Genomic DNA, 15264 nt, shown 5'->3' with positions numbered 1-15264 from the left:
GAATCCACCTTCATGCTATTTTGACAAATTTTCTGGACTTTTTACCTCAGATATTGAATGTGTAAACATGTCTAAATAATGTTGAAGAGCTATTAAAGAGGAGAGCATAAGGGAGAAAATATTTACTCCAAAATCTTACTTTGCTTAGCCACTGCCTGGGCCAGACTGCTTTGTTGCTTATGTTTGCAGGTAAATTATTCATTTCAGACACTGAGCAAATCCAGCCCTCCTGAGTCTGACCTCTCCAATAGACCAATCTAAGTTAATTATTTGCACGACTCCTTTGCTTGCACAGAATAATGACTCACACAGCAATGGTATCTCAGGAACCGTTTATAAAAACGTAGTACATCACAGTGATTGGTGTGGATTTTAGGAAGACCCTGGCTACTGTACTCTCTGAAAAGCTTTGAAAGTTTTGCCTTACATAAGGCTGGATTCACAGACATGCATTAGAGGAGAACTGTTCATAGAAGAAATGCCCCAAATTAGACATTGCCCCGAGAGGCCATTACACTGTGGCATTGTGTCAGTCTGGAGCACAATATAAGGATCTGACTCTTAAATGTTTTTGGGCTCCTGGTCACACTGACATCAGTGAGAATTCAGCATCTACATTCCACTGAGAATTTGTGGCTTAATAAATCAGGATAATATCTGTAAATTGGGGAAAACAGCATTTCTTTGCAGCACAAGACTGACATGAAGTGCGTAAACACAATGGTAACAGGAACTCTGTGAGGATCATAAGACACAAGTCACCTATTTATTACAAAACACAGTTCTAAGTTAGCTGGTATGAAAGTCATACAAGCACTACTAGTCTAGCAAAATGCATATATAAAACATTTCCATCGCTCTACACCTACATGTTCTTTTTAGCACTATTTCACTGTTTAAACCTGCCTTCAATTCCCTGCCCCATTTTTATCTTTTGACTACTAAAAGAGCAGCTGATTTAACACTACATCTGAGCTCAGAACAAGCCTATCTCTTGCTTGGATGATGGATGATTACCACTAACAGCACTGTTGTTCTACTAAGCTTGCACACAGTTCCTATGCAGACTGACAAAAAAGCAAAGGATGCTACTCATTTATCTCAATGTTCTGGAAGTGCAAGTGGAAAACTCAAGCTCTCTCTCCTTCACATACATTCCTTCGGAAAGCTGTAATACAAATACAGTGGTAATACCATATATCCAAGGCTGAGTGTAACTCAGAGGACTGAGTTCCGGTCCTCTGGCACAACTATGCCAGTAGTATCCCTCCTCTCTCTGTTGTCTGTCAGTATCTGCTTGTCGCTTGTCTGACATTTGCAGGGTAGTCAGACCGACTTTCTATTCTGTAGCCTGTATCTACGTACTTGCAAATGCAAGGGGGTCTAGGTCCTTACAGCAATTAAAATAACATTACTGGTCTTACCTCATGTGAATTGAGCAAGTTGTCCTCAGTGCCTTCTGAAGTGTTCTGCTGTGCTGCTTCTTACTGGCTGTACTACTCTGTCCAACAGCACCACAATGTTTTCTGTTAGACTAAGGAGTGACAAAGGCATCTCTTGACACGTAGAAATGTGATTAAAAACCTGTATTGCCTTTCATGGGCTAAGCAAGAACAAAGTTCATATATCAATGGGCTGTACAAACAAAGCATATGCAAGATAAACATGAGTCTATTATGTTCAGAAAAACACCCATGGATATCTTTTAGAGATAAAGTACTATGGCAGTACAGTTATTAAGGAATTTATATGGTTGATATAAGACTATATTATGGATAGACTCCAAGCAACAGAAAGTGATAGGCTGATGTTGTATGAGCATACATAGGGAAGCTATTCTACAGCCACGCGACTGCAATGAAGATAAAAGATTGCATAAGACTCCCAATATAATTGATGTACTTGTGAATGCAAAATACAATCTGAAGAGCCTATTTATAAAATCTTGAAATCCCCTAGCCTGAGATACTCATTCCTATTTAACAATTTTGAACCAATCCCCCATAACACCCACAAGGCCACTTCATTGTTGTTCAAATTTCTTAGAATTTTCCTTTATGACATCATCTCCCCAAAAGTAGAAGTTGGTACAGCGAGGCTGCTGATGCGCTAAGAAAAGCGCTCATCATGCAAACCAATGTGCTTTCCTCAGTCCTTCAGTTCCCTGCTTCAGCTGTATCCACTCTTTTTCTGTAACAGACCACACTTTTTTGTAGTAGTGATTGTTTCTGGTTGCTTAATGTCTAGGCAAAAAGATCTTGTGCTGCTGTTGAGTCTATGATCACTAACAAAAAAAACCTCTGTGGACTCAGAGGGGATTGAAGGAGTAGTTGACAGACACAAGGTGATAGTAGCTTCCCAGCTCTGGCACCGATTACCATGGTCCTTTCAAGACATCCCAGCCTACTTCGGGTCTCAGTTTGCTGACCACAGAACAAGGTATGACCCTACACTTTAATGGGTGAGAAATGCACACGGATGCAATCGGGCACAAACCCCAGTTTTATTGTAGCTGAGTGATCTTTAAAAATCAAGATTCACTCTCAGAAGGGAAAAGGGCCCACTCCCTGTCCTCTAAGACAACTGATGCCTCTTCATGCACATCAGTCTCAAGAATCCTGCAAGATAATGTCCCACAACATAGCTTTGAATTATTTCATTAACTGAGAACATAGTAAGAACAAAGCAAGGAACTGTGCAAGGTAGCCAGCTAAGTGTGCTCAGGTGAAAACTGCTAATGGGTACATCCTGCAAACAGCAGCAGCTTATGCCATTTACCTCATGACAGTTGATGATGAATAGTTCTTAATAGGAACTTAGGCTAATCTATCCAGGTGTGGAAAGCCTTCCAGTAAGATCTCCACACTGACTTACGAAAGCAGAGACTATCATTTTTCCTCTCCTATCAGTAAAGAAGTCTTGGCATTTAGACTGCGACAGAGAGTAAGACATCTCCTAAGGTCTTGCTGGCATACCCTTTGCAAATAATGCTGTCACCAGCATCCCATACATATTTCAGTAACTACTGATACTTACTAAATCACAGGATAGCAGTTATCTTCCAATATGACAGGATTTGCATGATCTTTTCTTTTAAAGAGAGCTACAAGAATTAAGCTACTTGTTTGTGAAAGTGTTTTAGTCCACTACTCAAAGCATTTTAACAGAGCTAGAAAAGGCCTCTTAATTGCTCCAACGTAGTCTCAGACCATTTGTTATGAAACAAGACTTGCAGGCCCCTGAATTATGATACAAGATAGATGGATTTGATACTGTTTGTCCCCTGGACATTTAGGTTGAGCAGTTCTAGGCATGTCAAGCAAGTACTGGCTATTTTATGGTTAATATCTACTCCATAATTGGAAGTGATTAAGAAATAAAACTTTGGGATTTTTTTTTTTTAAAAATCTGTTCTATTAAGAAATAAAACTTTGGGATTTTTTTTAAAAAAATCTGTTCCCCCCCCCCAAGTATAAGCACTTATGAAACAATCATGCTGAAATTTAGAGATTAAGGCCCAATTTGACTTGTTCTGTAAACAAGATTACTATGGGACTCCAGTCTAACTCTAAAAAAAACCCTTGGATTTTGGTAATCAAATAGAAGAGAATCTTGTTTGTTCTAAACATTATGAAAACTAGATACCAATAACAGGCAAGAATTGACTCCAGAAGAGAAAAGGATCTACATGACCCTTTTTCTAGGCCAGTGGCATACAGAATCTTCATGTTGGTGTATTTTTGGCAGATGGCCCAGGGGCAAATCCCTATTCCATTTCCTCTACCCATCAGTAAAAAAATATTTAAAAAAAAGTACTGTATCAGAAACAAGTCTAGGAATGAACTGCACTTAGTCAGCCTCTGGATTGAAACTAAATCATACAGAAAAGGCTTCCAGTAAGGTTGTATTAGTGAAATCCCACCACTGGTGATTACTACATTGTTTCTAACCTTCTGAAAGGACATGGATGTCTACACTTCTATGTAGTCTGTAACAAACATTAAAGGAGAATGCCAGAGTAAGCTAGATAATTTAAGTACTGAAAATAAATCACTAGGACAACAATATGCATGAAAGTTGCTTTATTTGTTCATAAGGTCTGTGCGTTACAGCAAGCATAAGTTTAGCTATTGTGGACAAAGCTCAGTCTGGAAGAGCATTCAATGTTAACTATGGAGATGTATAGTGGGTAGAGCCCATATTTGCATACAACATGCTGTTTTTCTGTTGCTGGAATCATGAGTTACATATCTTTGAGATCTTTCTGGATGTTCCACAATGTATCCGCACTCTTCTTCAGCTGAGCCACCTCATCATCCTTCAGCTTTTGGTTGATGACACTTGTCAATCCTGAGGCACTTAGGACAGAGGGAAGGCTCAAGAAGACATCGTTCTCAATGCCATACATGCCCTGCCACAAAAGAGATCACTCAGACATGAAACCATCACACCTCAGATCTGCTTTTAGTTTATATAGCAGGAAGCCTTCTGAGAGCAGAGCTTAAGACTTTTATCATTCTGAAGCCTGCAGAAGATTCAGTTTTCAGTCACAATGTATTTGAGAAAAATAAGTGCAGAGCTGTTTTAGACCAAGTGATTGGCAATACTGAGATGGTTGATTTCAGAAACCCCACCTCCAAAACCCTCATTTATATACAGCAAGTAGCTGACAAAATTCAGAGACACAGGATTAGTGCAGGTCTTTTTTCCTACTATAGAGGGAGCAGTAAGTTCAGCCTGCTCAGAGTCCTTGCTGCACCAGAGGTTATACAGCTGGTGCAGACAAGATGCAGCCAGTTATACCAGCTATAAAAGTACGTAGCTCTCTTCCCTAGCACCTTTGCTAGGTAGTAGTTCATGGAATTGCAGCTGGGCCTCCATGAAGTTTTCTGGTTTTGCACTGAAACTTCCTTTTAATGAATCTGCATGCCACACATGGCAAACTTTACACAAGGGTAGTACAACATTGGGTAGAGTACAGAGAACTTAGTTTCAGCTCCATACTTGTGACAAGGGTAGGCTAAGAGGTCAGACTAGAAAAAATTGCAATAGTAAGCTCCCATTTTAAATTCCATCTAGTATTTTACAAAGTTTCCTTTGTTCAGCATCTTGCTAATTGAGACTATTTAGCTTTCCCATAACAAGATGAACTAGAGCATCCAATTAGCCACCACTTCTTACCTTTACCAGCGTTGAGACTGAATGAACCCGGCACAAGTTCTTCAGCATGGTCTCACAGAGTTCAGCAACACTAAGGCCAATGGCCCAGTTTGTGTATCCCTTAAGTCTGATTACCTCATAGGCACTAAGGAAATATTGAAATACAGTTGCATTAAAATGTCTTCAAGACACTGTCTGAATGCTAAGTCTTAAGATGAATGAATGTTCTCCATTTAAAAAAAATCTGGAACTCCTGTGACATATTGTAAGTTTTGGAATTAAAATGTCAAAGTAAGAATTATGTACTTCAGCATTAGAGGATAAAGTATAAAAGTCTACATTATCCCATACGTATAATAAAGAAGCCCTATTGTTCTCACAGGATTAGCTGAAAAGAAAAATTCCATCTATGAACAGTTCTTAGTGTTAAGTAGAAAAATAGACACCTACAACTGAACAAGTTTTCTATTCAAGTCAGTGGCACAATCATTCCAAGTGCATTTGGAATAGGTAAACATTTAGAGTCAAAGCTATGCACTACCTACACACATCCTAGGTTTTTTTTAAACCAACACCTGCATACACTTTATACCAGTATAGTCTTATTTCACAAGTGAGACAAGTGATTTAGCAACATGTCTAGTTACCTCTAGACAAGTTTCCCTAAGTCAATGAACAAAATTTTCCCCAAATCAACTCCAACGCTCTGCTCAGAAACATACTACCTTTTCCTAGAGTCTTGTGCCCTTTGAACAAAGTTAACCATTTAAGAAGCTACTTGTGAGAAAACAAGTGCACACAGCCCTAAGCACTGCAGTACTAAAGTGGGTATGTTATGCAATAGCTTGTCTCGCTGCAGGATAATAAAGCTTACCAGCTGAAATCCTGCATCTGTGTTTAAACCAGTAGTTCCACTTACTCACACAACCCTCTAAATAAAAGGGCATGAAAGCTGCAGCAGAATGGAGAGGCAGTGACAAGGAGGCAGTGTGCAGACTAGCTATTTTCAGCATCACATATATCCACCTTATTCCTCAAGTCACTGTACCTTTCAACCACTTGTTTGTGGAGATCCTTCCAGTTCTCTCCATCTTTGTCAGTTCCCATGGCAGGATTCAGCTCCTGGAGAGAAACGCCTGCCACATTAACCCCGCTCCAAACAGCCACTATAACAGAGAAAGGACATAAGTTTCAATAGCACTTAGCAACTCCCCCTCCACTTTTCCTAAGATAACTGGAAACAAAGTAGTAGTAGCCAGAACCACAATAATGTTTGAGGCAGGTAAGTTTTCATTTAACTAAAGTTAATTCTGAGAACTCTGGGGTCAAATATGAGACTATTTTAGTACTGACACTTCAATAAGTCAATCACAACACATGAACAACAGAACTTTCAGTCCTTGAAAGCCCCAAAAAAAAAAAAAAAAAAAAAAAAAAAAATCCCCCCCCCCCCCCCCCCCAGCCACTATAACAGAGAAAGGACATAAGTTTCAATAGCACTTAGCAACTCCCCCTCCACTTTTCCTAAGATAACTGGAAACAAAGTAGTAGTAGCCAGAACCACAATAATGTTTGAGGCAGGTAAGTTTTCATTTAACTAAAGTTAATTCTGAGAACTCTGGGGTCAAATATGAGACTATTTTAGTACTGACACTTCAATAAGTCAATCACAACACATGAACAACAGAACTTTCAGTCCTTGAAAGGTGCAGACAGCTACTTTTGAAGTCAGAAACCTCAAATTCTAGCAAAAAGGTACATCTTAGCTGTTCAGCCTTTTAAAACTAATTTTACTCAAAAATTGCAGCAAATATGTATTTGCTGTCCCACTAGTCAGTATTAGGGTTAGCCTTCAAGAACTCTATTTCCCTGAATAACAGGGTAGCAATATGCAAACTTAGAATATCAAGAGCAGTTTGCGCATCTCCCTTCGTACTGGAAGCTTACAGGTAGATTCATTCTCTGTTCCTGTGAAGTAACTAGGAAATTTTAGTTACTTCAAAGCAAAAGCAGCTGTAACACTGAAGCAAAATGAGCTCTGTGTATGCTCAGCCAAGCCCTGCTTTCATTACAGTGTAGGGCTGGCTTCAGTAAATACTGTTGTTGATCAATGTCCCATTGCATTTGATCAAAGTTCAGTGTCTGAAGAGGTGGCTCCCTTAGAAATACACAGCACTAAAATATAATGTTTTATGTTCTGCTGCATCATTTCAGATTTGAAATACATGAACTGAATTAAGACAAATAAGCTTCTTTGATTTTACATGTTTTTAAAGCCATCTTCTCTTTCAAATAGCATGGAGAAAAGTCACAAAATAAGGTAAGGGATAATTTTGTTAGCCTGAATCTGGATTGCTAGCTTTTTCTAGCACTTGCAACAAGCTCTGCCATTGACCTAACAAGAGCCAATATTGCTTTCATAGAACCATGCTACAGACTATGTTATGATACTCCAAAAACTGAGGATAAACAGAAGTAGTAAGCTGTAGCCTTTAGGACACAACTTTAGCTAACAAAATTGGCCTTTTCAGTTCAGGGTTTAATCGTACAGCCAGTCACTTTTATTAAAAATGTATAGCTAGATTTCCTGGACTTGTCTCAACTCTAATCTTCATAGAAATACAGCAAACTGCTAGTTACTCCAGCTCAGCTGCATCTGTTCTTTCAGATTTTTGTAACACCCCTTAGGCCTCAACCTCTAACACTGTATTGCTTATTCCCAAGGAGGTCAGAACTGCTCCTTACCACTAGAATCACCATGTTCTCCCAAGATCCAGCCATGGCAGCTGGCTGGGTGGATACCAAGTCTCTCAGCCATCAGATAGCGGAATCTAGCTGTGTCTAGATTGCAGCCACTTCCAATCACACGGTGTCTTGGCAGGCCACTCAGCTTCCACGTGACATAGGTTAATATATCCACTGAAAAGAAGAACATGCATAGTAAATGAAACCATTCACATACACCAAGAAGAATGCTCCAACAATTACTTTGCTGTAGGCAACCAGGAGGACTCAAAACACAGTTGGGCTCATTGGTCACAGTATTTTAGGTCTATCTGGGGTCTGACTGCTTGACATTTAGGACCCATCTAGCTACTGTTCAAAAAAATTGAGGAAGGTCTTTGGAGATTAGTACCCTACCAGCTAAAGTTGGAGGCACTTTTGTCACAGCTAAACCCCTAGAGCATCCAGAATTGGGACTGAACTCTTCATATGGCTAAAACATTCAAGCAGTTTCCTGAAGTAACATTACCTTCCACTTCATCACAGTAAGAGGTAAAGCAATTGAAAATTAAACACGTTTGAGACTTACATACTGTTTCTAGGTTGTAACTACTTCAGGTTCCTTTCTCAAACAGATTTGTGCATTAAGCAGTTTCTGCACTATTACCTCTGCAGCATGAAAAGCCAGATGAGCTCTATGCTTTGGCTGCACATGGCTATAAAAATACAGTTTTAGAAAAAAAACAAACCTAAGTTGGGGCAGAGAGAAGTATGTTGAGTAGAGAGAAAAACTCTAATACAACAGAATAATAAACATGCTGCGATAATTATGGCTCCAAAACTCCCAAAAGCCAGCCAGTTCTCAGGAGGGAATGTATTTGTGTCTATAGATCTGAAATACATCATTTGCTCTGCTCAGGCACCAAAAGCATGTCATCTCAGCACAGTTCACACCTTGCTGTTACAAGTGACATGCTCATCAGGCATAGTTTCCCTACAGCTTCAGTTGAGGCAGTTTCTGCCAGGATCACAGTAATCTGTACAGACTAGAGCGCACCTTCCTATCAAACAGCTACATTTGCTCTGGACAGTGCCTTTCAAGTCAGGTGCTGAGACATGCACCCAGACTTTGAGTGCTGCTTTGTAATCTCATCATTTGCCTACAGTACATCCACCCAGGACAGGCTGTGGACAGTGCTATCCGAGTTAGAGCCCAGACAGATCTGGGTAAGTTAAACAGGGAAGGACATCAAGGTCACACACCAACACATATGCAGCAGACACCCCTGAAGCTCCAGCAACCCTGAAGTCCCTTCTAATGGGCTCACAACAGCTTCCACTATTAAGACTAGTGGACAAAATTCCACACATTGAGAAAACAGAGCATTATAAAAATAATTCTGAAAAAGCAACATGAAGTTCTCCTCCTGCAGCTGCTCTGCTGGAGAGAAGCCTATAGTTTGAATTCAGCCTTGCTAGAACAAGAACAATTTGAACTTTGACTCAGTTAGATTTTTAGATAAGTGTTTAAAATTGCCATAAGTTATTGTACTTGCACAGTAGCCACTTGCTCAGTACACTAGTATTCAGTAATACTAATTGTACACCAGCTAGTTACTCAGCCACCAGCTGAGTTGCTAGAGTTACTCAGCCACCAGCTCTGTTGCTAGCTTTACATGCACTGCTTTTAAAGATAACTTGGCAGAGTCAAAACAGTGTCACTTCATTGCCAGGGCTCTGTAGTAATGGCTTCACTCAGATGTTGAATCAAGCAAAGGCAGAGACACCCTACAAAGCATATCAGAATGTTTACAGTTAGCTTTAGACATTCAAATATCCAAGCTGTCCCAGTGCAATGAGATGCTTGCAAGTGAGCACACAAGTGTGTAATCAGTTGTAACCTAAGTCTTTTCTAATCTAACTGAACTATGTAGTAGTTAGCCTTTCCCACACCATAGGCTTCAGCATGCAAATTCTTTTTCCTGAAAGTATAGCCAAGACTATAGCCTAAGTTCTTCATCCTGAAAAATAGCCATATCATATCCCGACACAGGAGAAAGTTATGATTTACAAACAATTTAAAAGCAAAATAGATATCTCCTTTAGAGATTAAAATTTAAAACTACCTACTACTTAAGCCAAAGTATGTAAAGAACTGAAGTATTTACCATGAGGCATGCTTTTAAAATGCGGACACCATGAGAAGTTCTGAGTAAAGAAAGCATCAGAAAGTACAGAGTATTTGTTTGTATTCTGCTGTTACCAACTACATGGCAGATGTCCACACAAAGCTATTAATTTTCAACATTCAATTTGTAGTTGAAGAGATTGATAAAATAAAACACTAGTTCACTGACAAATGGAATTTGTAAGTGTTCTAGGAAAAGATTGCCTTACCTGGGTTGGAAACCACCAGGATGGTACAGTTGGGGCTGTATTTGATGATCTGAGGAATGATGAATTTGAAGACGTTCACATTCCTCTGAACCAGGTTGAGACGACTCTCCCCCTCTTGCTGACGAACTCCTGCAGTTACTACCACAATCTTGGAGTTGGCTGTGACAGCATAGTCTACAACAGAGCATGGGGAAGAAGATATAGAATGTTAAATAGACTTATCACTAGTTTCAATAGCATTGTGTTCATACAGGTATTACAGGTAGTTTCTCCACTGTGCATACATTCAAACACAAAAAACACAAGACATCAATATTAAAGCCAGCACCATCTCTTACATTGTCCTGATATATCAACACATGGGTCTTGAAAGTACATTCAACCCCTCTGAATCTCATTTCCACTATCCAAATAACAATACTGTATCTTCTACATCAAAGAGGTACTAGAGTTTCATTAAAATCTGTTCTACTCAACAAGCCCAAAACTGCAGAGGGGCCATTAGAGATGAAAGAGAAAGCCCAGATTAAAAGCAACTCCCATTGTTATGGTGTTCGTCTTGAACTCTCACGCTAATTCATATACTTTAACTTTTCAATGTCAAATCCTTAGAGATCTTTAGGATTACACAACTAATGCTCCACTATTAAGCAGATTCACAGAATATCAGTATTAAATAAAAGCCAATGTTCACCTTTGTCTGCCACAATCTTGTGAGTGTGAAGGAACAAGCTCCCATGCTGCAGATCCATCATTTCTCCTTTTAGTTTGTCTTCCAAAACATCAACCAGAGCAAGCTCATCACAAAGACCCTGAAAACAACAAAATTTGAAGGAGTCAATGAAGCAGTTAACTTGCATTTTACAGTTACCCGAGTTGAGTTATATTACATTTTAAAGTAACATGTTACATATCTGAAAGCATCTCTTCTCCAAAGGTAAACCAGTAGGACAGCACTATCTTGGTGTTCTGATGTATCTCACAGTAACAAAGTCAGAGGCTATTACAGCACAGGTTCATAAAACTCATTCAGACTTCTCAGAAAAGGTATTATTTGTGGGAAGTTTGAGTGCACAGCTAACCCTTTGCTAGTAAGGCACTTCATGATTTATTTACCTTAGGAAAAAAGTTGCATCTTTCAGAGTCATAACAAACCCTCTAAATCTATCCAGCAAATAGGCCTATTTTAAATATTTAAATACCTAATACAACACACCACATAATTATCAGGTAAGTATTCTCTTATAAGATTCCTTCACCCAATTCATTTCACAAAAACCAGAATGGGAACAGACTTATTTTCCTCAATACTAAAAATGTATCAAGAAGAAACAGATTCTTTACCTGATTTTTCTCTACTAGAGCTACTACATTATATTTACTTTGCAGAACAGATTTAGCCACATATGCTTGTTGTCCAGACAGGTTAAGTTGGGAGATAATGTCATATAGTCTCAGAACAGGAGAACAGTGAAATATGGGGGTGGAAGAAAAAGGCATTCTACTATAATGCAAAGTCTTACTGCCTTTTGACAGAAGTGTTTACTACCCTTGTAAATTCTACTATACTTTAAGTATAGTAGGCTTATCATTCAGTAAGTTACACTGCAATTCAAATTACTACTCTCTATTTTCCTAGGTATCTACACCCTATTTGAAAAGCAGTTAAGCCATTTTTATGCTATTGAAAAATATTACTGCAAGTAAGCTTCTTTGTTTACTTTTTATATAAAAAGATAACTCATTACTTCACATGCAAATATTATTAGCATCAACTAAACTACTTTAAACATGCAGCAACAATATGCACTATTTTTCCCGTGGAAAAAATCTATTTAACAGCAGGCATATTTAAGTTTTTTATTTCATACTTTAAAATCATGTTAGAGTTTACTGCTTTTCTGCATTGTTTCCTTTCACAACTAATTTGATCAACTGCTGAAGGAAAACCATAAGAATCTATATCTGCACTTGCTCTGTTCTCAAAATAGTCTGCAGGGTAAAATTAAAGTCTCAGTTATTTAAACATTATGAAAAAGTATCCCTAACTGAAGTCACTGGTGTTAAACCAAGAAGTTCGTGTAATCAGTGTTTGAAAGAAGAATGTGTGCACATGTTAGATTGTGTATAAATCTATCCATAATCACAATATGGGACTTTCAGTCTAGACCTTGCAACCAATATTCACCAGACTCAGCAGCTTCAAGGAGCCAGTTCTCACTGAAACAGAAGAGCAGCACCTGGAATAACTCCAATGACTAATTTCATTAATTTGCATTAGTGTTGCCTAGAGAAGAATTCAGCTCCTTATTAGCACTCACAGGAATGAGGTCTACACAATCACCAAATGCAGCTTAAAATATTCTCATTGGAAACAGCTGACTTGTGATTGTGGAGACATTTCCACTTCTAAAACAGTATGGCAACATCAGTGACTTGTTTCTAATTGAGAGGGAGCTAAAAATAACCAACATGGACATTTTAGTGTCATTCAAATTTATATTAAATATAACACCAGTAAACTGAAATTAGTATTATCACACTGTTTAATTTTATAAAATTCAAAGTAATCTATTAAAGTATAGAAAACTAAGTACAAAATTTTATGCCATGATTTAAGAAAGAGACACCTTGGGGAGCCAACCATCTTGTACAAGTCAAAGCCACATCTAATTCAGTGACAAGAATCAGATAGTTTTGTTATAAAAGTGTTTTATACTGCAGCTTATACTTATGAGATAGTAAGAGAGAGCAGAAACCTGGCTGCAATAAGCTTCATGCCATAATCCAAGCTTGAAAAATTTAAAACCAGTTTTTACTCTGGGTTTGGTGCATACAACTCATTAACAGTAAAACTTTGTGCCTAGATTTCTGAAAGCACAATTTGATCCTGCTTAGAGCAGCATATTAAACACAGATGAATGCTGGATTGTAGTGAAGTTCACAGTAACTTCACCCAACTCCCTCACTGCCAACCTTACAGGTTACAGTACTCCTTCAAAAACAAGTGAGTTCAGATCACAAGAGGCAAACATTTGCTTAAAAAAAATATAAATATAAAACCCCAAAATGAACTGTCATTGTTTTTCCATTAAATTTTTCCGTTAGTTAAATAGTTTAAAACTATTTGTTACTTTCACATCAGTACTTTAGTTTCACTGTGGCCTTTTCTTACCATCAGTTTTTCTTGCTCACAAGACTCATGAATATCAGCAAGTCTTAAATTTTTTTGATGATTAAAACCAGTGTACTTTAAAACATGCATCCTCAAGGTAACAGGTAGAGGAAGGAACATCTCCAAATAAGATACAGCTAGTTTGGTAGTACATGCAAGATTTTTGATCTGTGAGCTACTTGATTTAAGATCTGCGCCTGCAAGTGGGTAGGGCATATCTGCTTATGCCTTCTTTTAAAAAGAGATCTGCAGCTCCCATTTGTCTTTTAAAAAAACAGCATAAGAGGAATCAAATTTAACACATTCACAATACTCTCTAAAAATAAAGGGCAAAGTACAAAAGATCCTTATTGCATAATAAGCCTTTGCTTTGCTCAAAGACCGCAACATGAGATTTGCCTAGAAAAGCCCGGAAACAGGAAAAGACAGAATAACCTCTAAGTCAAGCCCTCTGTTTTTAGTTTTTGGAAAACTAGCTAAAACCTCTCTGGAAACAATGAAGTCATAACTAAGGTCTTAAGAGAAATAAAGAATCTTACTGAAGGGGACAGCAGTGTTTTCAGTTATTGCAGCACATATGCATTGAAAGAATAAAAAGCAAAACACGCATCGTTCTGACTCCTATCCCCTATTTCACATGGATTTCTGCTCTGTCTGCATTCTTTGCCCAGAGGAGCTCTCCCACCAAGCAAACTCCAGCTTTGTTGTGGAAGAATAAGAAAATTAAAAAGAGAAAGAAAAGTTTGGCAGGGGCTTCAGAGCTATTGCTCACTACATTTTCCCAGCAGCCTGCAAAACAACTCTGCCTAATGAGAGATTTATTGCTAAGCACAGATGGAAAGGTGAGAGAACAAGGAGAAACTGAATGGGGAGGTCAGCCTTGCACGAACAGTGTAGGTCACTGCTTGCTTATGATTCATTCCTGTATTAACCTACCAAATTTCCCACCATTTGCTAAGACAAACAGGCAGTGCAGAACATTACAGCAGTGGGAACTTGAACGCCACGTCCTTGAGCCATACCTTTCCAAGGATGCTGATAGCACAGGCCATCCCAACCTGTCCAACTCCCACAACGGTTATCTTGTTGTTCGGGACCGTGCTTGCCGCAGCAATGGGGGTCATCAGCTTCTCCTTGAGAGTAGCCATGGTGTTCTGCAAGGAAAGACGAAGAGATTTTGCTCAAAGCAAGCCAAAGAGAACCAAAATGCACGCTCTGAATTGAAGAGGTCATCTGCCACAGCTGGAAACTTGCCAATGTAAGTGCTGCAAGTGTCGCTGCTGACAGCAGTTTTACGTAAGGCTGCACACGAGCACGCTGCCCTTGTTCACAGGGCTCCTTCCACCTGAGTTACCAGCCCAACCCCCCCCCGGCCGCAGGGCTCTGGCTCCCATCCCTCCCTGCATTCGCTGGTGCCCAGAAAGTGTGGAAGGGGGGCAGAGGCTATTTTGGCAGCACATAACAGAACATCCTTCTGTTCGCAGCGTCTCCAGAGCCTCCCCCCAAAAGGCAGAAATACCTTCTGCGTTAATGGCTCTTTGGCGTTCACCTCCCTTCAAAGCGCCCATCAGGGCTCCGGGCTGTGGGACTGGTAACAAAACCACGAACCAGTTTGGGAGCAGTAAACCTGCTGGGATTTCCCCAGCTCGTTTCCATTCGGCCCCGAGACTCCCTTCGCTCAACCCACGGAGCCCTGCGCGGTGCCTCCGACCTTGCCCTTCCCGCGCATCCCTCCCTCGCTTAGCCGGGGGTACCGCCCCCGCGCCGGCAGCCGCAGACCCGCGAGGGGCCGGGGCTGGTACTCTCGC

At 39.6% G+C, this 15264-nt stretch overlaps 1 protein-coding gene across 1 annotated transcript; it reads right to left on the bottom strand.

Annotated features, from left to right (window-relative positions):
* Nucleotides 1-4067: 4067 nt before the first annotated feature.
* On the bottom strand, nucleotides 4068-14624 carry LDHB (lactate dehydrogenase B). The gene is made up of 7 exons (XM_009279019.2): nucleotides 14479-14624; nucleotides 10976-11093; nucleotides 10282-10455; nucleotides 7906-8079; nucleotides 6209-6326; nucleotides 5182-5305; nucleotides 4068-4411 (listed from the first exon to the last, which is right to left on the bottom strand). Exons 1-7 carry the CDS (start codon nucleotides 14602-14604, stop codon nucleotides 4244-4246), a joined length of 1002 nt encoding a protein of 333 aa, XP_009277294.1. The 5' UTR covers nucleotides 14605-14624; the 3' UTR covers nucleotides 4068-4243.
* Between the last annotated feature and the right edge of the window lie 640 nt (nucleotides 14625-15264).

This window comes from Aptenodytes forsteri, unplaced genomic scaffold (genome assembly GCF_000699145.1).
Source record: "Aptenodytes forsteri isolate BGI_AS27 unplaced genomic scaffold, ASM69914v1 Scaffold241, whole genome shotgun sequence".
Classification (NCBI taxonomy): Eukaryota; Metazoa; Chordata; class Aves; order Sphenisciformes; family Spheniscidae; genus Aptenodytes; species Aptenodytes forsteri.
Note: the sequence above shows the minus strand (reverse complement) of the source record. Positions and strands in the feature narration are given on the sequence as shown.